Genomic DNA, 26169 nt, shown 5'->3' with positions numbered 1-26169 from the left:
AAAAAAGAGAAAAATAATATTTCTATATTAGGTTAGAATTCTGTAAATAGGATACTTCCAAACAAAATCCTAAAAAATACTTTTTTCGAGAAAGTTTACCCTTTATGAAACCACTTGTGTGAAGCTTGTGACACCCTTACGCGACAAACACTGCTAATTTTGCTTTTATGTTGATGGGACTTAACATGTTGACTCTCCAAGTGTCAGATCCGAGTGTAATCATATCGTTCGTTGGCAGCATTTCAATCATATGATCTTATTATCGTAGCTTCCGAGAGCATGTAGAATTGGACTTCTCCAGGCACAATCAACGGATCTAACGGCGGTTCGGGTCTTACGGTGCAACTCGAGTTGAGTTCGACCGAACCAATTCGAACCAACCCGATCGATTAATCGGACCCAACCCGAATCATATTATATTGGCCGCTTGATCATAAGAATCATAGCCATCATCGCAAATGATAGCCGATTCACTCGATGTCATCATGTCTACTCTACCACATACCATCATGCCGACATCTTCATACCATAGCGTGCATCCCGCCCGTCGACCACACTCATCGTGTCGGGTTGCAGTTTAGATTGGAAATAATTGCCAGCACGATATGCGAAAGATGGTCGGTAGCATTTGGCCATCATCAGTTTTGAGATTCGTAAAAATTTGATAATCGTGATCAACACCATTAAGATCTATCCATGCCCTAATGCACAAGGGCACTAGTTTTGATGTCTCGTAGTTTTGCTACTGTCTCGGATTCGGCTCGAATGTGGATTCAATAAGAAATGGTTTGAATCCGACCGGATCCAAATCCATATCCGATAATTTTACCGGATTCGAGTATTGTCTGATGCACACCACCGATAACCCAAAATTGTAGTCCGATCTCTTGGCTATCGGATCCACTAAGACACCTGAATTGTCCGAAAATAAACGTTGAACAAAATGAAAACAAAAAACAAAAACAAATTAAGAACAGCAACGGTGTCGTCCGTCAACCATGTCTTCCGCTTCTCATCATCTTTAACTACGCTCTTCTGAAGCCGTTGCTGAGAGTTCGCACGACACCAACGATGGCGGCGACCACCGTGTGAGATTTCTCTTGGCCTTGTGCACAAGACACCGCCAAGGGTGGTGGCGACGAAGAACAAGGAGTTCGACGAAGGAGAGGATGAGGACCGCCAATTCCAGTCGGAGCGATCTCTAAACCATCACCAACAGCAGTGGAGGAGACAGAAGCCGGAGCAACGGATCGAAGGTAGTGAAATAGATCTCGAATTTTTCTCTCTTTTGTTTTATTTCTCCAATTTAGATTCTTGTACTGGTTACTTGGCCCGTGGAGTGGTTCGAGGGTTTTCCTTGCTCGTTTGACTAGGGCTTTGGGGTCAAAGGTGGTCCTTTTTTAGTCGCTTGTGAGGGTTCTGCTCCTTCATCTCCGCCAATGTGATATCTGTAGTGTTCTTATGGAGGGATTGAGAGTTTCTAATTGTTCTGCTATGTTTGGGAGTTCACTTAAGCTATTTGGACTTTTTCTCTTTTACTTGCTATCTCTCTTACTTCATATGACCGTGTTTCTTCTGTTCTTCGAGAGTGGTAGATGCAGCACCATGCTCTTGGAACCGGGAAATGTAGGAGTTGGGAGTACATCCTTTGGATATTATCTTCTTTGATGTATGATTTAGATCTGCCAGGTATGAGTTCCTCAGGGACTCAAAGCACATTGTATGGTGCCATATCATATGATGGCGTGGAGCTTCAAATATGCAACCGGAGTCCGGTAGTATCGTTGGATCTGCATTCCTCTCTACTTAATTTGACCTTGGCTCGTAGCGGATCAACTATTCAACATCTCTGGTCAAGTTAATTGAAATGGCCTGAGAAAAAGGAAAGATGCATTTTGATCTATTTATTTATTTTTTAAGACAAAACGGAAATACTTATCAAACGAAAAGAAAGCACTTCGTTTGCATCACTGCAAATCAAATCAAATAATAAATACTTTGTTTATTGTTCCAATTATTTGTTTGCATACTTTCAGATTAGGAAATCAAATCATGAATTGTTTTTTCCAAGAAAGTATTTAATTTTCATCATTTTTGTTGGCTTACTTGTCATGATCATATCATATTATGTTCATTGTGCAGGAAAAGGATACTTTGAATGGGACTCTAGGCTATACCTGGTTGTAGGTGGATCTGTTTTCTCCGATACACATCATGGGTGACTCGACAGCAATGACCATCGAGTTCCTTCGTGCTAGATTGCTTTCCGAGAGAACTGTTTCTAAAGCTGCAAAGGAGAGATCTGAGCAGTTGGCTACAAGGGTCAGTATATTTTTCTGTTGTTATTTCTTGTGGTTGATTTTTTGCTGTGTTTCTGCAATTAGTTTGCATTTGGTAATATTTGCTGTTTAGGTCATGGAGTTAGAGGAGCAGCTTAGGATCGTGAGTATCCAAAGGAGAAAAGCAGAACAGGCAGCAACGGAGGCCATCTCTATTCTAGAAATTAATGGGAGCAACAATCTATCCGAGGCAGTTGATTCTAGCTCTGAGAAAGATGGAAGTCCTAGTGATGGGAAAGAATGTGATGAAGCTTTTAAAGAAGATGAAGCCTCGACAGCCTCGAAAGGGGAGAGGCTTGAAGTTGAGGATGCACAATCAATTTCTGAGCATGAAGTTTCTCCCTCCCAAGTTGGGAGCTTATCATGGAAAAGCCGTAGTAGCAGCCCAGATTTCACTCGAAAGCTAAAAGGCAAACAATTTAGGTCAAAGCAGAGACGAATCAGTTTGAGGTCGTCTGTTGAAACTTCCCCAAAGTATAATTTGGGAAAGTCATGCCGCAAGATAAAACGAAAGGAAATGAGGTATTCTTTGATATTCTTCCTGCATCTCCATTGTTTAGATGAATTCATTTTGTTCAACAATTTTGCATCACCAGATCAACCGCTGAGGATAAGGGTGATTATCATCACATTCTTGACGATCACAAACCTGAATTATCTGGGAATGTTTCAGAAAGTCAGTCATCTTTTGTAGATGTTCAAGAGAAAGAAGCTGATGGTAGTCATTATGCAATTGGGAATGGGAGAGATGAAGAGATGGAGAGAGTTTTAAAGGAGCAAGCCCAGCTCATTGGTCAGTATGAAGCAGAAGAAAAAGCTCAAAGAGAATGGGAACAGAAATACAATGAGAATAAAAACTCAAACACGGTATGCATTTCCACATATGATAGATACTCCCTCTTCTTCTTTTTTCTTTTTAACCATTAAGGCTTGATGCTATCAAATACACCTAGAAAAGCAAGGGATATATATATATATATATATATATATATATATATATATATATATATATATATATATATATATATTGTGTGTCCGCTTAGATGAAATAGCCATCAGCTGACCTTGTCAATCTTGGTTCCAAGTTTAAGAATAAAAACTTGATCTCCTCTATCTTTGTTGGAATTTCTGCATAAATTTTGGTTATTCATTCTCTTGTTATGAAATTAGACTTTTACTAGTGCTTGGTTCATTGATCCCACCTTTTATTGTCTATATTTTATATAATTGCTCTGATCACAAGCTGCAGATTGTAGTCAAAATTTCCAGGTACTCATGTAATCTATGCTCATACTGAATGTACGTTATTAATTGCATTATACCTTTTGTCTATACTTTGTGTCAATCTTTTTTTTCTCATCTTGATATCTAGGAACACTTTGAACCTGGGAAGCAGTGTCATGCAGCTGAAATTAATATGAAATCCCAGAAAGAGTCATCTGCATTTTTTGACAGAATAGCATATGAATATGAAGAGGCAAAATCAAGTATTTGTGCTTTCTCCAGGACCGACATACCTGGATGTCTATCTGATGATCCTCTGCTTAAATTATCAGATGGCGCAGATCAACGAACTGCTGATGGAGACAAAGATGTAAATATCATTGAATTCTCCAATGCCATCGTGCCAACTGATCTACCTGTATGTGGGATTGGAAGTGATTCTCAAGCTTGTGTTGATGGCAATCATGTGGCAGAAAACAACACTGAAGGTCTTGTTGTGGTTGCACTTCCCACAAAAGTAAGCACCATTTCAACTCCACTTGGGAAAGTCAATCAAAACTCTGACAGCGGGTCTAGTAGCAATATCAATTTACATGCACATAGCCATATTAATTCACCATCAATTGGAAGCCCTTCAACTGCTGATCCCGTGAGAGAGAGACCTAAATGGGAATCATCAGCAACTCATGATCTGTCCTACATGAAACAATCTCCATCAGCTGCCACCAGCTTGGGGGGTGTTCTCGAAGCTCTCCAGCATGCCAAGAACTCCTTGAGACAAGAGCTCCATAAGTTGCCTTTGCCAGATCCAGCCATCAAGGCTTTACCAGCACCGAGTAACTACCATGTTAGGGCTGTTGTATCTGATGAATCTTCCAAAGTTCCTGTTTGTTCTGTTGGCCTGTTCAGAATACCAACCGACCATTCTCATCAGTCACAAAATTCAGAGCATGAATTCCATGGTTCAGGATTAAGTTTGGCAGCTGGCCATCCTCATCTTGGATACGCCATCACTACAAGTGATCGTCGTGGTTCAATTATTCCATATGTGTCCAAGGAATCCATGGGTGCATTGAAATTCAGTAATTACCTTCCAGGTATGGACCGGGATCGACGGCTGACAAGATTCACTTCCCAAATGAAATTGGTGTTTCCCTAGGAAAGCAGCATTTCAACACTTACTCCCCGGGAATAGGAATTCCTGCTTTCGACAGGTGTTCCCTGCCTTCAGATTTAAGAACATCCTTTCCAAGCAGATCTGGAAGCTCCACACATAACCAGTATTTCGATTCCCGTTTAGGTACCCAAGAGCCTCCTTTGAGTACATATTCCTTTGCATACTCAGGCTTGGCAACAGATCAAATGCTCGTTCATGATGGACTTCCAAAACCTTATACTTACAAGAGAAATCGAACGCCTTCATATGGCGGTGATGGTTATGGTAAATGGGACTCGATCTGATATGCAGATTTTGTAGCACTTGCTGTAGCACGTAAGTACTGTGAACTTACTCTTCCTGCATGTATTCCATTGCTTTGCATGACATTTGAAGTTACTAGTTTCAGATTGTAGATGGTTCTACCTTTTTATATCTAGGAGATGTTCTCTTTTGCTGTGTCTGATGAAGTGGAAATATGTCCAAGTCCATGACATGTTTTACTACTCTCAGGATTAATCTGTATGCAGATCAGAGAACATGAGTGACACTTATGCTCAAGAATTTTGGTATCAGGTGCACTCTCTCATCATGTATGGTTGAATCCATCGATTCTATAGCATTAGGCATGGATTATGTTGGGGTAAACAACCTTTTTAGCCGTGGCCTCGGGGCCGTCGCGGCTAGTTCGGGGGGTCCGAATGGCGGGGATCAGGCGCTGCGTCCCTCGGGATCTTGCGGCGACCGGTTGCGGGGGTCTGGTTGGAAGAAAGCCTTTGCCGCGACGCCGGGTGGAGGCGACTTCGGTCGAGTACCTGCACACAAGTCGGGTCGGCGGCTCGGCCCGACCCCTCCAACGATCAAATCAGTGATATGGAGTGGAGTTTAGATGAAGAAGTGCTTATGTGTGCTTGTCCATGTCCCCCTTCGTTTGGAGCCCGGGGGTATTTATAGGTGAGTTTGATGTTACCTGATGTGCCAACCTGCCGGAGCAGGACCGTACCTCTGATGGTGTTTGTCATTGCCGTTGGTGTTGTGTGGAGGGCCGAGCTGCCGCAGGGTATGGGCAAGCTGTGGTCGACGCCTTCCCCTGCCTCGGCCGGTCGTGCGGGGTCGGACGGTGAGGTCGTCTGGGTACGGTCGACGTGGGCGCACATTAAATCGGTGTTAATGCTCGCTCCCTGGGGCAGTGTGCCGTCCAGGGGTGGTTGACGTCATGGTGCACCTGATCGCCATTTTTGTCCCTATCATATTCCCCTCCCCGAAAGAAGCTATGCCTCGATCGATGTAAGGGGAGGTCCGAGGCATGGCTTCGACTTTGGGAAACTATGTCTGCCAGGCGGTCTCCGGTTTGTTGTCGGGAGTGTGTGCGTTTTAGCAGCTAAGGAGGGTCGGACGTGCAGCGGCGATTCCGGGCGGTGTGCGGCCGAGGAGTGCAACTCGGTCGGGAACCCGAGCGAGGGTCGTGGTTTCGGCCGTGGAACATGGTGGGCAGGCCGCGCCGACGTGGTCTCGGGAAACATGCGACCAAGAAGCACGACGCAAGTGGGCAGACCGCGCAGGTGTGGTCTCGGGGAACATGCAGCCGAGGAGCACGACGCAGGCGGGAGCACGACGTAGGCGGGCAGACCGCGCAGGTGTGGTCTCGGGAAACATGCATCCGAGGAGCACGACGCAGGTGGGCTGGCCGCGTAGGCGTGGTCTCGGAGAGCATGGAGCCGAGGAGCACGACGCAGGCAGGCTGGCCGTGTAGGTGTGGTCTCGGAGAGCATGGAGCCGAGGGGCACGACGCAGGCGGGCTGGCCGCATAGGTGTGGTCTCGGCGAGCATGGAGCCGAGGAGCACGACGCAGGCGGGCTGGCCGCGTAGGTGTGGTCTCGGAGAGCATGGAGCCGAGGAGGGTGTGGTCTCGGCGAGCATGGAGCCGAGGAGCATGACGCAGGCGGGCTGGCCGCGCAGGTGTGGTCTCGGAGAGCATGGAGCCGAGGAGCATGACGCAGGCGGGCTGGCCGCGTAGGTGTGCCGCTCCTTTTAAATTTGGCGACGGCGGGGATAAAAAAGCTACCGCATTTAATTTCTTTCATGAGGGGGAGTTGGTTGCTTCCGCCGCACGTCTTCGGGCGTCGAGATCGAGGTGTCCGGACGCTGCCGCTTTAGCGGGGTTGTCACGTCAGGCTTTCATTAAAGCGGGGCGCCTTTGAGTATTTTCCGATGCGACGTGATGGTTATGCACGTGCGCGGGTGGGCTGCCGCCCACTCTCGGGAGGCGAAGGGGCGCTAGTTCTAGCGGGATATCTCCTTTAAATAGCAGACGCCCGACTTCACCTCTATCTTTCGCTGCTGAGTTTCCCCCTTCCGGTCTTGCCGTCTTTCTTCCGGTCGTCCTCCTCGCCTCCAGCGTCGTTCTCCTTTCCCGTAGCACCCCCAGTTAAGGTCAGTGAGGATGGTATCCTCTCCCTCCTCTTCTATCCATTCCCCTGGAGTTAGGGAGGGAAGTCCTCCTCCGCCCCTCGTTGAGTCATCTGATGGGGAGGCGGCGCGGGCCCTTGAGGCCTTGATGTGGCCGCACGACCAGGACTCCTCTGTGAGTGAGTCATCACTGGTGGGACTCCAGGAGCATTACGGTATCTCGGGGGACTATGTTCTCGGCGCGCCTGAACCGGGACAACGGGCGTATGACCTGGTCCCGAAGGGTTTCGCCTTAACCCTAGATGCCCTGGAGGCGGGTTTGCGCTTCCCCCTTCACCCCCTCATTGTGTCATGCTTGTCTTTCTGGCGGATTTCGCCATCTCAAGTGGCGCCGAACTCTTGGCGCTACTTGGTGGTATTCTTGGGGGAATGCCACTACGCCAATATCACCCCCACCCTTTAACCTTTTTCTTTCCTGTTATCGCCTCTCCAAGGGTTCGGGGGGTTATTTCTTATCTGCCCAGAAGGGCTTCCGAGTCGGGGGGGCCCCTTCTAATAATAAAGGGTGGAAGGGGAGTTTTTTTACGTCAGCCGCGCACATGACTGGGGTTTCGGAGTTCGGTGGTCCGCGAGGGCGATCGACAACACCACCCCATGTTTGGGCGAAGCGGAGCGCCTCGACTTGGGGAGGCTTAGGGAGATTCTCCCCAGGTCCCAGGCCCTCCGGAACATGACCGAGGGGTGGCTGGTCGAGGCGGGTCTCATCCCGATGCCTCTGGGTACGTTAGTTGACGTTTGGTTCGGGTATTTGCATGGTTCATCCTTAGTACTGACACTTTTTTTGTCTTTTGTAGAAATGGTGAACCTCCGGTCACTTCTCGGGGGCAACACGTCGCAGGCCCCTCCCCCAGCACCGCCAATCGACTCGCAGCCCGGCACGAAGGACGCACCACTGGAGATCGAGGCCGGGCGCCCTCGGAAGAAGGCGAAGGCGGCACCTTCAAAGGGGGCCGAGGAGGGCCCTCATCGGGGGGAGGCCGGGCCCAGTCGGCGGGCGGCTGGGAAGGGTCCGCGCCCTACCTCCGTTCGCGACCTGTGTCGACTGCCAGCCGAGGACGGGGAGTCGTACCTGACATGGCTGGTGAGCGAGGTCCCACTCGGGGAGTCCAGCGACCCCCTGGTCGCCCGCTGGGGGGGCTTGTCCTGGGGGGACAGAGTATGGGCCGGAGGGGATCCCTCCGCGGCGTACCTCCGAGGCGCGCTTCATCCCGATATGGCTCGGGATTTGTATGTCTTGCCCTCAGAGGTGCTGCTCAATAAGTCCGCTCAGTCGCTGACCTGGGTAAGTACATCTCCTCCTTTCCTGTTTGGCTTTGTCTGTCCGACGCAGACCTTTTTGACCCGCCTCTCCTTTCGCAGGGGCTCCATTACGCGACGGCCCTGATGGACAGGGTGCGTGACGCCGGCCGGGTCATCGGGGGCCTCGTTAACCGCAACGCCGAGCTCCACCGCCAGGTTGAGGAGGTCCGAGCCGGGGCCGGACCGGAGGCTGTGGCGGTTGCCGAGAAGCGTGTGGCGGAGTCCGAGGCAGTGGCGGCTCGCCTCAGGTCGGAGCTCGAGGCCTCCAAGAAGGCGAACGAGGAGCTCCAGAAAACAATGAGAGTGGAGCGGACCGAGCTCCGCCTATTGAAGACAGAGATGAGTGCCCTCAGCAAGAAGCTAGAGGAGGCGAAGGCTGAGGCGAGAGCGGCCTCGGAGGCGTTGGCAGAGGAGGCCCGTCTTCGACCCGCCAAAAATAAGGAGCTCCTTGAGGCGTACAAGAAGTCCGAGGGGTTCGAACTCGGGCTGACGCGGACGGGGCGGGTATCCTTTGAGTACGGATACCGAGTCGCCACGTCCCGTTTTTGCGTTCGTCACCCTGGCCTCGAGGTGGAGGACCCCTTCACTCCTTATCCCGAGGATCAAGGGGTAGACATGCTCGAGGACGTGCCCTTCGACGACCGCCTGGACGTACCGTTATAATAAGGGTCCTGTATTTTTGTTTTTCTAAGGTGCTAGTTAGTTTTAGTGAGTCGGGGTCACGTCTTGTAAGTTAAGTCCTGTAAGTTTGGTTTTGAATAAATAAAAGAAAGCTTTTTACTTCTCTCGTGTGTCGCCTTCTTTTTCTTTCCTTGGGCAAAAAGCTTCTTCCTCCGTGGGCGAAAAGATCTCTACCCTCAAACGAGAACTTCTAAGGTTCTGGTCGTTCCATGTTTTCGACAAAAACAAAGGAAATTTCTTCTTCTCGTGGCCTGTCCGACTTCTTCCTCTTTCCACGGACGAAGGTCGTTTCCCTTAGACGACAAACTTCCTCATTTAAACGAAGAATTTCTTAAGGTTCTGGGTGTTCCATGTCCTCGGCAAAGGAGAGCCGTCCATTGTAGCGAGCCGGTATGTACCCGGTCGGATTATTTTGACGACCCGATAAGGTCCTTCCCATTTGGGGGCTAACTTCCCCCTTGCTCGGGTCGGGTCACTAACCTCGGCCCTGCGCAAGACTAGGTCGCTTAACTTAATTGGTCGGGGTCGTACCTTCCTGTTGTAGACCCTTGCGATAGCCCTTTTATAAGTGAGAGCTCTTAAGTGTGCGTCGGCGCGTCGCTCCTCGAGCACGTCGAGGCTGGCTCGAAGTCCTTTGTTCGAGGCTTTCTCGTCATAGTCTCTCGTCCGAAGGGTGACAACGACTACTTCGGGTGGCAGGACAACTTCAGTTCCGAACGCGAGGTTGTAGGGGGACTCCCTAGTCGCGGTCTTAGGGGTGGTGCGTAGCAACCATAAGACGCTCGGGAGTTCGTCTGTCCAGGCCGATCGGGCTGCGGACACTCTTCTTTTGAGCCCGTCCAGAATGGATCGATTGGTTACCTATGCCAGCCCATTCGTTTGAGGGTGAGCTACCGAGCTAAACTTCAGCTGGATTCCGTGGCCAGCGCAGAAATCCCGGAACTTTCTACCGGCGAACTGAGGCCCGTTGTCCGTAATGATGGTTTTGGGCAAGCCGAACCGAGTCACCAGGTTCCTCCACACGAATTTCTCCATTTGCCACTCCGTGATCGTGGCCAGTGGTTCGGCCTCGACCCACTTCGTGAAATAATCCACTCCCACGATGATGTACTTCCGCTGTCCTGAGGCTGGTGGGAAAGGTCTGAGCAGGTCCAGACCCCATTGCGCGAACGGCCACACGCAATCGATGGGGGCGAGCGGGACCGTGGGCTGCCGGGGCGCGCGGGCATGTTCTTGGCACGAACCGCACCACTGCACATAAGCTTTCGCGTCCCGGCACATGGTTGGCCAGTAGTAGCCTTGGCGAAGTATTTTATGTGTTAGGGTTCGCCCGCGGATGTGCTCCCCGCAAACTCCCTCATGGACCTCAGCCAGGACCGTCTGAACTTCGTCGGGCTCCAAGCACCGTAGGAGGGGGTATTTGAAGGACCTCTTTTAGAGGCGTCCGCTCACCTCGGAGTACCACGCATGCGTACGACGTAGGCGTCGGGCCGTAGCCTCGTCCAGAGGGAGGGTCCCATCACGCTTGAAGCGCAGCAACTCTTGCACCCACGTGGCTGGAGCACCGCTCAAGTCCGTGGCTGCGATTTCGATGGCGTGGGCAGGGAGCTCGTCGACTTATGGCCGGACTCCGGGGGCTGGCTTGGACGCCAGCTTGGCTAGCACGTCCGCCCGCTCGTTTTCTTCCCTCGGAACATTGGATAATGCAAAATGAGAGAACTGGGTGGACAGGTTCTGTACTTGTGCCAAGTACTTGGCCATGACTGGGTCCAGAGCCTCATATCCGCCGTTGAGTTGCTCGGCTACCAACTGCGAGTCGGTGAGGACGTGTAGGGCGACCACCTGCATTTCGAGGGCCAACCTGAGCCCGGCTAGGAGCGCCTCGTATTCCACCTCGTTGTTAGTGGCTCGGAAACCGAAGCGGAGGGAGCGCTCGAATGATCATCCGTCGGGGGACCGCAGCACTAGCCCTGCGCCGGTGCCCTTTGAGTTGGCTGACCCGTCCACGTGCAGGACCCATTGTTCAGGAGGTTGCTCCAGATCGGTCTCCTCGGTCTGGGTTAATTTCGCGATGAAGTCGGCCACGGATTGGGCTTTGATGGCTGTTCTGGGCACGTATCGTACGTCATGCTCGCCGAGCTCTACCGCCCATTTGAGAAGTTGTCCTGCAACATCAAATTTAGACAGGACCTGTCGAAGCGGCTGGTTGGTGACGACCTCCACTAGGTGAGCTTGGAAGTAGGGGTGTAGCTTTCGGGCTGATAGGACAAGCGCCAGCGCCAGTTTTTCAATTGGTGGGTATCGCTCCTCGGGCCTGCTTAGGACATGGCTGACGTAGTAGACCGGTAGCTGCTCGCCGGAGCTTTCCTTGACCAGAATAGAACTTACCGCGTGTCGGGAGGCGGCTAAGTAGAGGCCGAGCTTCTCCCCGGGAGAGACTGAGGCAAGCCGGGGGAGGTTGGCCAGGTGTTGCTTCATTCGTTTGAAGGCTTCCTCGCACTCCGCCGTCCATTGAAAACTCTTCGGGTTCTTCAGCGCCCTGAAGAAGGGGAGGCAGCGGTCACCTGATCGGGCGAGGAAACGAGACATGGCGATGAGACTCCCGTTAAGGCGTTGTAGGTCTTTGATCGTCCGAGGCGACTGCATGTTGATGACCGCCTGGACCTTCTTCGGATTGGCGTCAATTCCTCTTTCATGTATGATAAACCCGAGGAACTTTCCCGAGGTTACACCGAAGGCACACTTTACGGGGTTGAGTCGCATGCCAAACTTGCGTAGTGTGGCGAACGTCTCGGCCAGATCGGCGAGGTGAGCCGCGGCCTCTTGGCTTTTTACAATCATGTCGTCGACGTAAACTTCCATGTTCCGCCCGATCTGGTGGGCGAACATCTTGTTAACTGTTCTCTGGTATGTAGCTCCGGCGTTCTTTAGCCCGAAAGGCATGACCTTGTAGAAGTATATCCCTTGATTGGTGAGCAAGGCCGTGTGCTCTTGGTCTTCAGGTGCCATTCTGATTTGGTTATATCCCGAGAAGGCATCCATGAATGAGAGGCGAGCATGTCCGGCTGTGGCGTCTACCAACTGGTCGATCTTTGGGAGGGGATAGCAGTCTTTGGGGCATGCATTGTTGAGACTGGTGTAGTCAATGCACATCCTCCAGTTTCCATTGGGTTTCTTTACGAGGACTACATTGGATAGCCATCGCGGGTATCTGGCTTCTTCTATGAAGCCTGCCGCTAGTAGTCGGTCCACCTCTTCACGTATTGTCACGACCTTAGCTGGAATTGCCTAAGGCGTGCGGCACCCTTACGGCCAAAGATGCGAACTTAGCTTGCATTGCCTAAGTCGCGAGTCACCCTTGTGGCAGAGACGCGAACTTAGCTTGCGTTGCCTAAGTCGCGCTTCGCCCTTGCGATCTTGCTCCGCAAGGATCAGCCCACTTTGTAACCTCTCGCAGGTCCCGAAGGACCTGTAAAAGAGAAAGAAGTTAGTTCGAAAGAACGAGCAACGGACAAGTCCCGAAGTCTCGCGAAAAGGGAAGCTTTACAAGCAATTCGTCGAACACCTTGTGTGCACAAGAGAAAAGAGGGAGAGGGAGAAAAACAAGGCTTTCAAGGATGAACGAACAGCTGTAAGCCCACAAACAGCCGCTCACCTGGTCCCGGGCGCAAAACCAAGTTCCCGTAAAGGTCACGTGCGAACTTGTGAAAGAGTGTTCAACGCCCGGTATATAACCGAAGCCCCATCCAGCCATGTGCCACCCAGGGGGTTCCTGGGGTCTGAGATGGCTGACATTTTGGTGAGCGGAGGCAGCTCTCCGCTCACCTCCCGCGGCACGCGAAAACGGAGCTTTTTGGGCTGTTTTGCTCGGTTCGGTGAGCGGTCGCTTTGCAACGCTGCAGCTTGTTCGAACTTACATATTTACAAGCAAAATGACCCAAAACCATGAGAAAACATGCTGTCAAGCAGTTGTACATGCGGGTGTGAGCGACAAACGGTTCGTTGAACGGAGTTGTTGCGGGTGCGCGACGACCGTTCGTGACATTATCCCCCACTTAAACTGTCGACGCCCTTGTCGACGCTTGTTGGTAGTTATTGATGACTTCTTCATGTCACAGGGCGTCTTCAGGCTCCCAACTGGCTTTAGTTCGGGGAAGCTTTTGCCACTTCACCAAGTACTCTGTCTGCTCCGCTCCATTAGGTAGCTTTATCTTGCGATCCGCCAGAATGGTTTCCACTCGCTTCTCGTAGGAGGCTGTGATGGGAGGTAGCCGAGATGGAACACTTCGAGAAGCATCTTGCGGATCCGAATGGTAGGCCTTCAGGTTGCTGGCGTGAAGAACGTTGTGAATTTTGAACCACGCCGGCAGCTGCAACTTGTAAGAAATATTGCCTACCCTGCTGATAATTGGGAAGGGCCCTTCATACTTACGCACCAATCCTTTGTGAACTCTGTTCCTGAAGAATTGGAGTGATGCTGGTTGGAGCTTTACCAACACCAAATCGCCAACTTTGAACTCTTGCGGTCGCCTTCCCAAGTCGGCTCACTTCTTCATCCTCTTTGTCGCCTTCTCCAAGTAAGCCCGCGCAATATCTGCATTTCGATGCCACTCCTTTGCGAAATGATAGGCTGAAGGACTACTTATAGTATACCCAATTGCCATGGTGTGCGGAGTCGACGGTTGTTGTCCTGTGATAATTTCGAAGGGGCTCTTGTTGGACGCAGAGCTCTGCTGCAAGTTGTAGGAGAATTGGGCAATGTCCAACAGCTTCACCCAATCTCATTGATTGGCACTCACGTAGTGCCGGAGATATTGCTCCAAGAGCGAGTTTATTCTTTCAGTCTGACCATCCGTTTGGGGGTGGAGGCTTGTAGAGAAGTATAACTTTGATCCCAACAATTTGAATAGCTCGGTCCAGAATCATCCCAGAAATCGAGCATCTCGATCACTAATGATATTGTGTGGGACTCCCCAATACTTCACTACATCCCTCATCATCAGTCTGGCCGCCTCTTCTGCTGAACAGTGTAGGGGAGCAGCAATGAAAGTTGCATACTTCGAAAACCGAGCATCTCGATCACTAATGATATTGTGTGGGACTCCCCAATACTTCACTACATCCCTCATCATCAGTCTGGCCGCCTCTTCTGCTGAACAGTGTAGGGGAGCAGCAATGAAAGTTGCATACTTCGAAAACCGATCGACCACCACGAGTATTGATCCGAGTCCCCCTACAGGTGGCAAGCTTGATATGAAGTCTAAGGAAATGCTCTCCCATGGCCTTTCTGGTACGGGCAGCGGCTCTAAAAGTCCCACCGGCTTCCACTGCTCCACCTTGTCTTGTTGGCAAGTAAGGCATGTTCGAACATACTCCTCCACATCAATCCCCATTTTTGGCCAGTAGAAGGCCCTCTCCACGAGAGCCAACGTTCTGTGAATGCCGGGGTGTCCAGCCCAAAGGGAATCGTGACACTCTTTTAAGAGTTCACGCCTTAAATTGTCCACTTGGGGAACATAAACCCTATTCCCTTTTGTGTAAACAAGTCCCTCTTGGACCCAAAATCGTCGTGCCTTGCCTTCTTTGATGAGCTGCATCAGGATAACTGCCTGGGGATCACTATACAGTCCATTCTTGATTCGGGAAAGGAAGTTGGAGTGCAACTGACTTGCTTGGCCTCTGCCCTCCAGTTGTGCAGCATTCACGCATTACACTTTCCGACTCAGCGCATCGGCCAAGATATTCGCCTTCCCAGGCTTGTATTCCATTGCCATATCAAATTCAGCCAGGAAGTCCTGCCACCGTGCCTGCTTTGGGGAGAGCTTCTTCTGAGTTTGGAAATAGCTCAGGGCGATGTTGTCTGTCCTCAGCACAAATCGCGACCCAAGGAGGTAGTGTCGCCAAACTCGTAGGCAGTGGATCATCGCTGTCATCTCCTTCTCATGCACTGGATACCGCCTCTCGGTCTCATTGAGTTTGCGGCTCTCGTAGGCCACCGGATGACCTTCTTGCATGAGTACTCCACCAATAGCAAAGTCCGAAGCATCTGTATGGACTTCAAAGGGCTCTCCATAGTTTGGCAATTTGAGTACTGGTTCTTCCAGAACAATAGCCTTCAGATCTTGGAATGCTATCTCACATTTGTTAGACCACTTCCAAGGTTGCTCCTTCAGCAACTCCGTCAGGGGGGTTGCCCGCTTCGAATATCCCGCAATGAAGCGTCGGTAGTAGTTGACGAAACCAAGGAAGGATCTCAACTCTGGCACCTTCTTTGGAGTTCGCCATTCCGCAATTGCTTGCACCTTCGACTTATCCATCCGAATGGAGCCATCACCGATTCGATGCCCCAAGAATAGGATCTCAGTTTGAGCAAAGTAGCATTTCTCCCTTTTTACGAACAAAGTGTTCTCCCTGAGAACCTTGAAAATCGTCCGAAGGTGCTTGACGTGCTCCTCGAGCGTTTGGCTGTAGACGATGATATCGTCCAAGTAGACGACCACGAACTTATCCAAATACTCCTTGAATAGCTGGTTCATGAGAGTACAGAATGTGGCCGGAGCGTTGGTTAAGCCGAAAGGCATCACCAAGAACTCAAACGCTCCATACCTGGTCACACAGGTAGTCTTCGCTTTGTCGCCTTCAGCAATGCGCACTTGCCAATACCCCGACCTGGTCACACAGGTAGCGCCCGTGTCCACCATTGCACGGGTCGTTTGGCCATTCAGCTTGATGTCCACATACATCAGTTCACTACTTCCTGCTTTTTGTGCCTTTGTCTTCATGTTCTCCCCCACTTGACCCCGCATAGCGTTCAACAAACGCATTTCTCCCATTCGGGGTCCTTGCGACTCCTCGTCGTCGCTGCTGGATTCTGAACTGCTCGAACTAAGAGCAACAGCTTTGCCCTTGTCCGATCGGGGGGGGGGGGGGGGGGTGTATGGAAGCCGTTAAAGCATTGAGTGCCTGTTTTTGTGGGCACTCCCTTACCATGTGCGGTCCTCCGCACAAGAAGCATCCTCCAGGTTTTGAGGCCTTGCCTTTCGAGTTCGGCCCTTTGTGGGAGCTCTTCTTCTTCTATTCGCCCCCGAGCTCCTTCCCTCGAGAATGTTTTGGAGGGCGATTGCTTGAAGATTGTTTCCTTCTCGCTAGGTCTTCAGATGAAACAAAGTCGGTGAGCCTTTCTGCAGCTGCAATTGCCCCGACCACGTCGGTAACATTCCTTCGATTCAACTCCTATTGAGCCCATGGTTTCAACCCATCAAGGAAGCTGAACAACTTGTCCTTCTCGGACATGTCCTGTATGTCCAGCATTAGTGCAGAAAACTGCTTCACATAGTCTCGGATGGTGGTACTTTGGCGGAGTTGTCTCAACTTCCTTCTTGCGACGAACTCTGTGTTCTTCGGTAGGAACTGAGTTCTCAACTCCCGCTTCAAGTCCTCCCAAGTGTCGACTCGACACCGACCTTGTTGGATCTCCTCCCAACGAGTTCGCCACCAAAGTTTCGCATCTCCGTTCAGATACATTGTTGCTATAGAAACTTTGGTATCTTCAGAATCGGGCCTCGTAGCTTGGAAGTATTGCTCCATGTCAAACAGAAAGTTCTCAAGCTCTTTGGCATCTCTGGCCCCTCCATATCCATGAGGCTCAGGTGCCCTCAAATTTTGTGGCGGTGCAATGCGGGTGTTGCCTCCTCCCGCATTTAGCGTTCTCGTGAGCATGGCCACCTTTGTAGTGAGTTCCGCCACAACATCCTGTAAGTGCTGCACGGAGTCCTTGGTGTCATCAGACAGTCGATCGACTAGGGCCTCGACCTTGTCGATCCTGGACTCCGCTTCCTCTTGCGAGCTCTCTACCCCAACAAGTCATTGTTGGCCATGGTAGAGTTCCTCCATGCTCGCTTCCAGAACATCCAGGCGGGTTTCCGCCGTCGTGAGTCTCTCCTTATGACTCTTTTTCCCAGTTAGCGCACCAGATTGCGCTTCCTCCGCTCGCGGAGAGTTGCCAACTTCTCGCTTATCCTGTTCGCTGCCGCGATCCTCGTGAGCGGCTCCAACAGCATGAGAGCGAGTGTGCACATGCAGCCCACCTGCGGCTGCTTGGGGCAAGGGTCCGGCTTGCCCCGTCTTGCTTGATTCGCCACGATGCTTTGCCATGGCGAAGTTGCGAAGTTCGTTCGCTGTTCGATCGAAGAGCTTGCCCGCTCTGATACCACAATGTCACGACCTTAGCTGGAATTGCCTAAGGCGTGCGGCACCCTTGCAGCCAAAGATGCGAACTTATCTTGCGTTGCCTAAGTCGCGAGTCACCCTTGTGGCAAAGATGCGAACTTAGCTTGCGTTGCCTAAGTAGCGCTTCGCCCTTGCGATCTTGCTCCGCAAGGATCAACCCACTTTGTAACCTCTCGCAGGTCCCGAAGGACCTGTAAAAGAGAAAGAAGTTAGTTCGAAAGAACGAGCAACGGACAAGTCCCGAAGTCTCGCGAAAAGGGAAGCTTTACAAGCAATTCGTCGAACACCTTGTGTGCACAAGAGAAAAGAGGGAGAGGGAGAAAAACAAGGCTTTCAAGGATGAACGAACAGCTGCAAGCCCACAAATAGCCGCTCACCTGGTCCCCGGCGCAAAACCAAGTTCCCGTAAAGGTCACGTGCGAACTTGCGAAAGAGTGTTCAACGCCCGGTATATAACCGAAGCCCCATCCAGCCATGTGCCACCCGGGGGGTTCCTGGGGTCTGAGATGGCTGACATTTTGGTGAGCGGAGGCAGCTCTCCGCTCACCTCCCGCGGCATGCGAAAACAGAGCTTTTTGGGCTGTTTTGGGGCTGTTTTGCTCGGTTCGGTGAGCGGTCGCTTTGCAACGTTGCAGCTTGTTCGAACTTACATATTTACAAGCAAAATGACCCAAAACCATGAGAAAACATGCTGTCAAGCAGCTGTACATGCGGGTGTGAGCAACGAACGGTTCGTTGAACGGAGTTGTTGCGGGTGCGCGACGACCGTTCGTGACAGTATGGCGAGCTGCCGATTCGGGGCCTGACGCTTGGGCTTTTGTTTCACTGGGCGGGCGTCGGGCGATATGTTGAGGTGGTGTTGTGCGACCTTTGGGTCGACGCCCGTCATGTCAGATGGCGACCAAGCGAAGACGTCGGCATTTTCCCATAGGAGACCGATGAGTTGCTTTCGTTCCCGCTCGGGTAACTCCAACTCGACCTTGACCGTCCGATCCGGCTGATCTTCCAGCAGCGGCAAGTCGATGGTGGATTCTTTTGGCTCCGGATGGGGGGTCGGTTGCTAGTCATAGGTGCCCAGCAAGCCAATCACGTGAGTGATGGCACGTGTGACTTGATACAAAATCTTTTTGCTTATTATGTTTTGGCGTATATCACTTTATAACTATTGCATATGTACATATATATATTGTGATGTCCTTGGATTTGTGCAATGGGAATCGGATCGTGATGAGATCACGATAATGAGATCGATTCACCTTTAAACACATATCCTAAATAATCTCGGTCATAGGTTACTCGAGAGGGACATCGTGATAACCAGACAGACTGGTGTGCTGTATACCCGTCCATATGATGGATGCAGTTGTTCTCATAGCTGCTCGTGTAGGGACACTAGGGATATAGTACAGGTGCTCATTAGAGAATGAGTTCACTGATTGATCCGCTTATGGAATACTGGATGGTTGATGATGCTTTATTGTCAGACAACGATTCCGTAGTCCTAGTGGTGTTTCTGGTCCTTAGACTTGAGACACCAATGATGTCCTGTATGAGTGCTCCACTCTTTGATACCAGACTTATAGGTTTGGCTGTCCCAGATCTAGTACAACTGGTCATTGGGAGTGGTAGTCGACCTTACGAGGGCTATTGAGTGTCGATAGAGGATCATCCACTCTCGGCGTCATGAGAGGAATATCCCATGTGTTCTTGCTTAGACAAATCCCTAGCCAGGGTCATTCGGGTTGAGAGAGAGAGTTCTCCGGGAGAATCCGATTAGAGCGAGACTCGAGTAGAAACCGTATGGGTCTGACAGCACCATGCTCGATATACGGTCTCTGGGATATTAGATGGATGATGAACTATAGGTACACGGTAACTGAGGACAGACAGGTCCAATGGATTGGATTCCCCTATATCGTCTGGGGACTACGGCGTAGTGGCCTAGTACGTTCGTAGTCGATGAGTCAAGTGAATTATTACAGAGATAATAATTCACTGAGTTAGAAGGAGTTCTGATAGGTATGACTCACGGCCAGCTCGATATTGGGCCTAGAGGGTCACACACATATGGTAGGCATTGCGATGAGTAGAGGTTCGGATATGAGATATTTGACGGAGCCCTTGTCTTATTGGATGCAGATCTAATACCCACTAGGGGAGGACCCATTAGGGTTTGACAAGGGACCTCTATAAATAGGAGGGATTTAGAGCCTCATAGGCTAGAGTCTTTGCTTGTCTTTCCTATTCTACTCTCCCTCTCCACCTCAGAACAGGCCTGGAGTTTTGAGGAGCGTCGTCGTAACCCTACTGTGTCGATCACCGCTAGAGAGGAGGACGCTTGACCTCCTTCACCCTCTCCTAAGAATCTGCAAGGAAACAGGGATATACGATCTCCCTAGGTAACACAATCTACTCTATATGCAGTTTTAAGTTTCGTGGATTTTGCGCACCAATCTTCGCACGACGACAAACATCTTTTTGAGAATCGGGGATTTTGTTTTCTTATTCTTTCGCTGTGTATGTGATGTCACCCCCATGATTTCCCAACAGTGGTATCAGTGCCAGGTTGTTCGTGCGAATGATTGGTTTTGAACTACGTGTGTTGTGTTTAGGAAGAATTTTGACGTCAAAATCATTGCCGCAAAAACAAGAAAGGGCAGCAACAGTTGCTGCCCTCGATCTGCGTGCGTGCAGCGCAGCCGAAGGCAGGCAGCACAGGGGCTGCGTTTGCAGCAGTCGGTCGGCGGCCTGCTTGCAGCAGGCTTGCGTTCGGCGAGGATGGCAGCCCGCGGGCAAAGGCGCTTACGGCCGCTTCTCCCGCGGGGTGAGGCGCCACAGGGCAGTGGCGCCTGCCGTCGCTGCTCCCGCGGGCGAAACCCCCCTCCCCACAAGGGCAGTCGCCTGGCGGAACAACACCGCCTGCGGGCGTTGCCCCGCCGGCAGAACCGCCCGCGGGGGCGCCCACCTCCAGTGGCAGCATCGCCAGCGGGCGTGCCGCCTGTAGGCTAGGGCAGCGCCCTCGCCCCGCCGCACAGGCCGCCGCCAGTAGGGTGGTGACGGCGGCAGCAATAAGAGGGAATTAGGGTTTTGGGCAAAAAGATAGTTTTGCCCCTATGAATTTGAGAAATTCAGTTTCTGTCTTTTGTCCAAATTATGAAAATACCCTTAGGAATTGAGAAATTCCCTACATGTCCCTGATTTCAGAAAATATTAATTAATTAAAAGGTTTAGTTGATTATTATTTTTATTATTATCTAGTAGTCCTACATGATAATGATTAATTATACATGTGATGTATGATGTGTGGACGGATGATCATGGACCGTGTGATGTGTGTACTTGTGATTATTATTATTGAGGTTTGCGAGCCTCCATTATATTTCTCGTTTATTGTCGGGCTTGCGTGCCTATGATTAAGTTGTAATCACATGAGGAGGCGCAACGGGAGCGTGGATGCGATAGCGGGACCCATGAGATGGACGATCACAGGGCATGGAGATGCACCATTGCACACATAGATCTTGATGTGAGTGATTAGGCCTACTGGCTCGGGCCTAATCATATTAGGTTGTGGTCCATGATCATCTGGTGTGATTGCTTATACACATACTAGATATGTATATATATTTGTATGCGATGTAGATATATATTAAATATGTATATGTGTGACATGTCATATTAGGAGACCAAAGTATAGAAACATCTCTCGATAATATTAAGTCGGTAAACGTGAGGCAATTAGATTGACCCACGTGGCCTTCCATCGTTATGAGTAGGAACCGATTCCCGGTGTAGGTTGAGTTGGTCGAGTCCCTCGAAACTCACCTATATCGTGATTCGCTATCTTGCTTACGAGATAGAGATGTCACCGGTGACCTGAAGGCATAGTATGCTTGGTCGAGTCCCTCGAGGGTATATCATCAAATCAGACTCATCTTGTAACGAAGGTGTTGACTTAACCGAGCATCATGGTTGGTCGAGTCCCTTGAGGCCATGGTGATTCGGAGGCCGAACAGGACGGGAATCACAAGGAGTTGTGATCGGCAAGAGTTGCCTACCTTTTAGGCTTAGTGTGATTGGTCGAGTCCCTCGAGGTTACACTAAGACGCTGATTGGATCCTGATCCCCACTAGAAGTCTGTCGGAGACTTTCGTTTCATGTGTTGAGGGTCTCGTGTGACTCGTTAGTAAAATAGTGGGAGCATATTAAGATAGAAGTCCATATCTTGATAGTTTATTTCTTACAAAATCTGTATGTTATTCATTTCTGCTGCATCTTTATTTTCAGAAAATGTTGCTTTTAAATCCCTTACGTGGCATACTTGATGTCAACCGCCTTACTGGTCCAAATTATACGGATTGGCTCCGTAACTTGAGAATTGTTCTCACAGCGAAGAAAATCGTGTACGTCCTTGATACAGTGATGCCTACGCCCGAAGAAGGGGCAAGCGAGGATGAGATCGCTCGCTACGTGAAGTACATTGATGATTCCACTCTTGCTCAGTGTTATATGTTGGGCTCTATGACTCCTGAGTTACAGAGACAACATGAAAAGATGGATGCCAGATCCATTCTCCTACATATCCGTAAATTGTTTGAGGAACAGGGAAGGACTCAGCGATATGAGATATCCAAGAGCCTCTTCCGCGCTAGAATGACTGAGGGGACACCGGTTCAGAACCATGTCCTAAAGATGATTGAGTGGATAGAGAAATTCACAAGTCTAGGAATAGTCCTAGAGGATAACTTGTTTGTGGACATTATGCTTCAGTCCCTACCAGATTCCTTTTCATAGTTCATAATGAATTTTAATATGAACAAGCTTGAGGTGACTCTCCCAAAGCTCCTCAATATGTTGAGGGAGGCAGAGAGTACTATTAAGAAAAAGAAGCTAGTTCTCTACACTGGTGAGACCAAAAAGAAAAGGAAAACAGAAAGGTCCCTTAAGAAGGGAAAGGGCAAGGGCAAACTAGGTAAAGCAAAAGTTGCTAAGAAAGACCCAGCAAAGGACAAAGGCTTCCACTGTGGTAAAGATGGGCACTAGAAGAGGAATTGCAAAGAGTACCTTGCAGAAAGGGAGAAACAAAAGCTTGATGAAGCTTCAGGTACATTCATGATCAATCTTCAATTGTCATATTTTTGTGATAGTGCATTGGTATTGGATACTAGTATTGCTTATCACATCTACAATTTATTGTAAATTCTAGCAATGTCGAGGGGAGATTGACGAGAGGAATATTGCATAAAGGTTTGTTTATACAAGACACTACTCCATATATCATGAATGTAAGTGTCTAAGAGGAAACGAGATGAGGTGAATAGTGCATACCTATGGCATTGTAGGCTAGGTCATATCCATGAGGGAATGATTCAAAAGTTGCTAAATAATGGATATCTAGATCCATTCGACTATGTGTCATATGCAACTTGCGAGCCTTGCCTTCGTGGAAAACTGACCAACTCTCCATTTAGTGGAATTGGAGAGAGAGCCACTGAGTTGTTGGAACTTATACATAGTGATGTATGTGGACCCATGTCAACTCATGCCATTGGATGTTACTCCTACTTCATTACATTTACTGATGATTTCTCAAGGTATGAATATGTGTACTTAATGAAGTATAAATCCGAGGCCTTTGAGAAATTTAGAGAGTATAAGAATGAGGTGGATAACTAGATTGGAAAGAGTATCAAAACTCTTCGATCAGATCGAGGAGGTGAGTACTTAAGTACATAGTTTACTCAATTCCTCAAGGACCATGAGATATTATCCCAATGGACACCTCCTTATACACCTCAGCTCAATGGTGTCTCTGAAAAGAGAAATCGTACGTTATTAGACATGGTACGGTCCATGATGAGTTTCGCTGACCTACCCATCTCATTTTGGGGATATGCCCTAGAAACCGCAGCTTACCTTCTGAACAGAGTTCCAACTAAGTCGGTAGTGTCTACACCATATGAGATATGGAAAGGGAAGAAGCCTGATCTTAAGGTTGTTAAGATTTGGGGCTGCCCTGCCCACGTTAAAAGACACAACCCCGATAAGTTAGAATCAAGGACAGAGCGATGCAAATTTGTGGGATACCCCAAGGAAACTTGTGGGTATTATTTCTATCATCTCGAGGACCAAAAGGTCTTTGTAGCTAAGAGAGCAGTGTTCCTTGAGAAGGAACACATTCTTGGCGGAGATAGTGGGAGAATGATAGAGTTGAGCGAGGTTAGAGAACCAAGCTCAAGCACCACTCTACAGCCCGAGTCTGTTCAGGTACCTAATACACAAGTTTCAACTTTACGCAGGTCTGATAGAGTATCCCATCCTCCTGAGAGATATGTGGGATATATTAGAGGAGAGAATGTTGAGGATATTGATCCTCAGACCCACGAGGAGGCTATTATGAGTATAGACTCCGGGAAGTGGCAAGAAGCCATGAATTCTGAGATGGATTCTATGTACTCCAATAAGGTTTGGAACCTAGTTAATGCGCCCGAAGGTATTGTACCCATCAGTTGCAAGTGGATCTTTAAGAAAAAGATCGGAGTAGATGGAAAGGTAGAGACCTATAAAGCAATGTGTTGACTACGATGAAACCTTCTCACCCGTAGCAATGCTAAAATCCATCAGAATTCTATTGGCTATTGCAGCACACTATGATTATGAGATCTGGCAGATGGATGTGAAAACTACATTCCTCAATGGGAACCTCGAGGAGGTGTATATGATGCAACCTGAGGGATTCGTGTCCAAGAACTGCCCAGATAAGGTGTGTAGGTTGCTTAGATCAATTTATGGACTAAAGCAAGCTTCCCGAAGTTGGAACATAAGATTTGATGAGGTAATCAGATCTTATGACTTCGTTAAGAACGAAGATGAGCCTTGTGTGTACAGGAAGGTAAGTGGAAGCGCTATCACCTTTTTTGGTGTTATATGTGGATGACATCCTGATCATTGGGAATGACGTAGGAATGCTATCCACAGTAAAAGCTTGGTTATCTAGATACTTCTCCATGAAGGACTTAGGGGAAGCATCCTATACCTTGGGGATTAGAATCTATAGAGATAGATCCAAGAGGATGCTTGGCTTGTCCCAGTCCAGGTACATAGAAACCATTGTCAAAAGGTTTGGCATGGAAAATTCCAAGAGAGGTCTCATACCGATGAGACATGGGATATTGCTTTCTAAGAATATGTCCCCAAAGACTCTAGAAGAAAGGGCGAACATGAATATGATACCTTATGCCTCAGCAATAGGGTCTATCATGTATGTCATGCTATGTACTAGGCCTGATATAGCGCATGCTCTGAGTGTCACGAGCAGGTATCAGGCGGATCCAGGCTTAGAGCACTGGAAAGCAGTAAAGTGTATCCTTAAGTACTTGAGAAGGACTAAGGATCTTTTACTAGTATATGGAGGTAATAGCCTTAAGGTTGAAGGCTACACTGACTCAAGTTTTCAATCTGATGTCGATGATAGCAAGTCGAATTCAAGGTATGTGTACACCTTGAATAGAGGAGCAGTGTGCTGGAAGAGTTCCAAGCAAGATACCACTGTTAACTAGACCACAAAGGCGGAGTACATTGTTGTATTAGATGCAGCAAAGGAGAGAGTCTAGTTGAAGATGTTCATAACAGATTTGGGAGTCGTTCCGGATAGCGAGAAGTCGACTTCCTTATATTGCGACAACTATGGGGTGATTACTCAAATAAGGGAACCCGGGTCTCATCAGAAGTGTTCTGAGGAGGTTCTAGCTTATCAAAGAGATCGTAACCCGAGGAGATGTAGTAGTAGAAAGAGTTCCATCCGAAGATAACATTGCAGATCCACTGACAAAGTCATTGTCTCAGATTGTCTTTGAGCGTCACAGGGGTCTGATAGGGATCAGACACATAGGTGATTGGCTTTAGGTCAAGTGGGAGATTGCTAGTCATAGGTGCCCAGCAAGCCAATCACGTGAGTGATGACACGTGTGACTTGATACAGAATCTTTTTGCTTATTATGTTTTGGCGTATATCACTTTATAACTATTGCATATGTGCATATATATATTGTGATGTCCTTGGATTTGTGCAATGGGAATCGGATCGTGATGAGATCACGATAATGAGATCGATTCACCTTTAAACACATATCCTAAATAATCCCGGTCATAGGTTACTCGAGAGGGACATCGTGATAACCGAACAGACTGGTGTGCTGTATACTCGTCCATATGATGGATGCAGTTATTCTCATGGCTGCTCGTGTAGGGATACTAGGGATACAGTATAGGTGCTCATTAGAGAATGAGTTCACTGATTGATCCACTTACGGAATACTGGATGGTTGATGATGCCTTATTGTCAGACAGCGATTCCGTAGTCCTAGTGGTGTATCTGGTCCTTAGACTTGAGACACCAAGGATGTCCTATATGAGTGCTCCACTCTTTAATACCAGACTTATAGGTTTGGCTGTCCCAGATCTAGTACAACTGGTCATTGGGAGTGGTAGTCGACCTTACGAGGGCTATTGAGTGTCGATAGAGGATCATCCACTCTCGGCGTCATGAGAGGAATATCCCATGTGTTCTTGCTCAGACAAATCCCTGGCCAAGGTCATTCGGGTTGAGAGAGAAAGAGTTCTCCAGGAGAATCCGATTATAGCAAGACTCGAGTAGAAATCGTATGGGTCTGACAGCATCATGCTCGATATACGGTCTCTGGGATATTAGATGGATGAGGGACTATAGGTACATGGTAACTGAGGACAGACAGGTCTAATGGATTGGATTCC

General features: G+C 49.3%; 1 protein-coding gene across 2 annotated transcripts; it reads left to right on the top strand.

Moving 5' to 3' along the window:
- The first annotated feature begins 1012 nt into the window (after positions 1-1012).
- LOC103974480 (uncharacterized) lies at positions 1013-5182 on the top strand. 2 transcript variants are annotated; one of them, XM_065127959.1, is made up of 7 exons: positions 1013-1256; positions 2143-2322; positions 2413-2861; positions 2936-3206; positions 3712-4660; positions 4723-4777; positions 4864-5182. In XM_065127959.1, the coding sequence occupies exons 2-7, from the start codon at positions 2215-2217 to the stop codon at positions 4937-4939; spliced, it is 1908 nt and encodes a 635-aa protein (XP_064984031.1). In that variant the 5' UTR covers positions 1013-1256; positions 2143-2214; the 3' UTR covers positions 4940-5182. The 2 variants fall into 2 exon arrangements, with proteins under 2 accessions (XP_064984031.1, XP_064984030.1); XM_065127958.1 differs by having other exon boundaries at positions 4723-5182.
- The last annotated feature ends 20987 nt before the right edge of the window (positions 5183-26169 follow it).

Source organism: Musa acuminata, chromosome BXJ2-10, assembly GCF_036884655.1.
Source record: "Musa acuminata AAA Group cultivar baxijiao chromosome BXJ2-10, Cavendish_Baxijiao_AAA, whole genome shotgun sequence".
Classification (NCBI taxonomy): Eukaryota; Viridiplantae; Streptophyta; class Magnoliopsida; order Zingiberales; family Musaceae; genus Musa; species Musa acuminata.
This window is presented reverse-complemented; position numbering and strand designations above follow the sequence as displayed.

Bases quoted from the DNA above. Each gene is read 5' to 3' on its own strand.
- LOC103974480 (XM_065127958.1), top strand. From the start codon at position 2,215: ATGGGTGACTCGACAGCAATGACCATCGAGTTCCTTCGTGCTAGATTG. The intron at 2,323-2,412 runs GTCAGTATATTT...TTTGCTGTTTAG, and splicing joins CTGAGCAGTTGGCTACAAGG to GTCATGGAGTTAGAGGAGCA. The intron at 4,661-4,722 runs GTATGGACCGGG...GTGTTTCCCTAG, and splicing joins ATTCAGTAATTACCTTCCAG to GAAAGCAGCATTTCAACACT.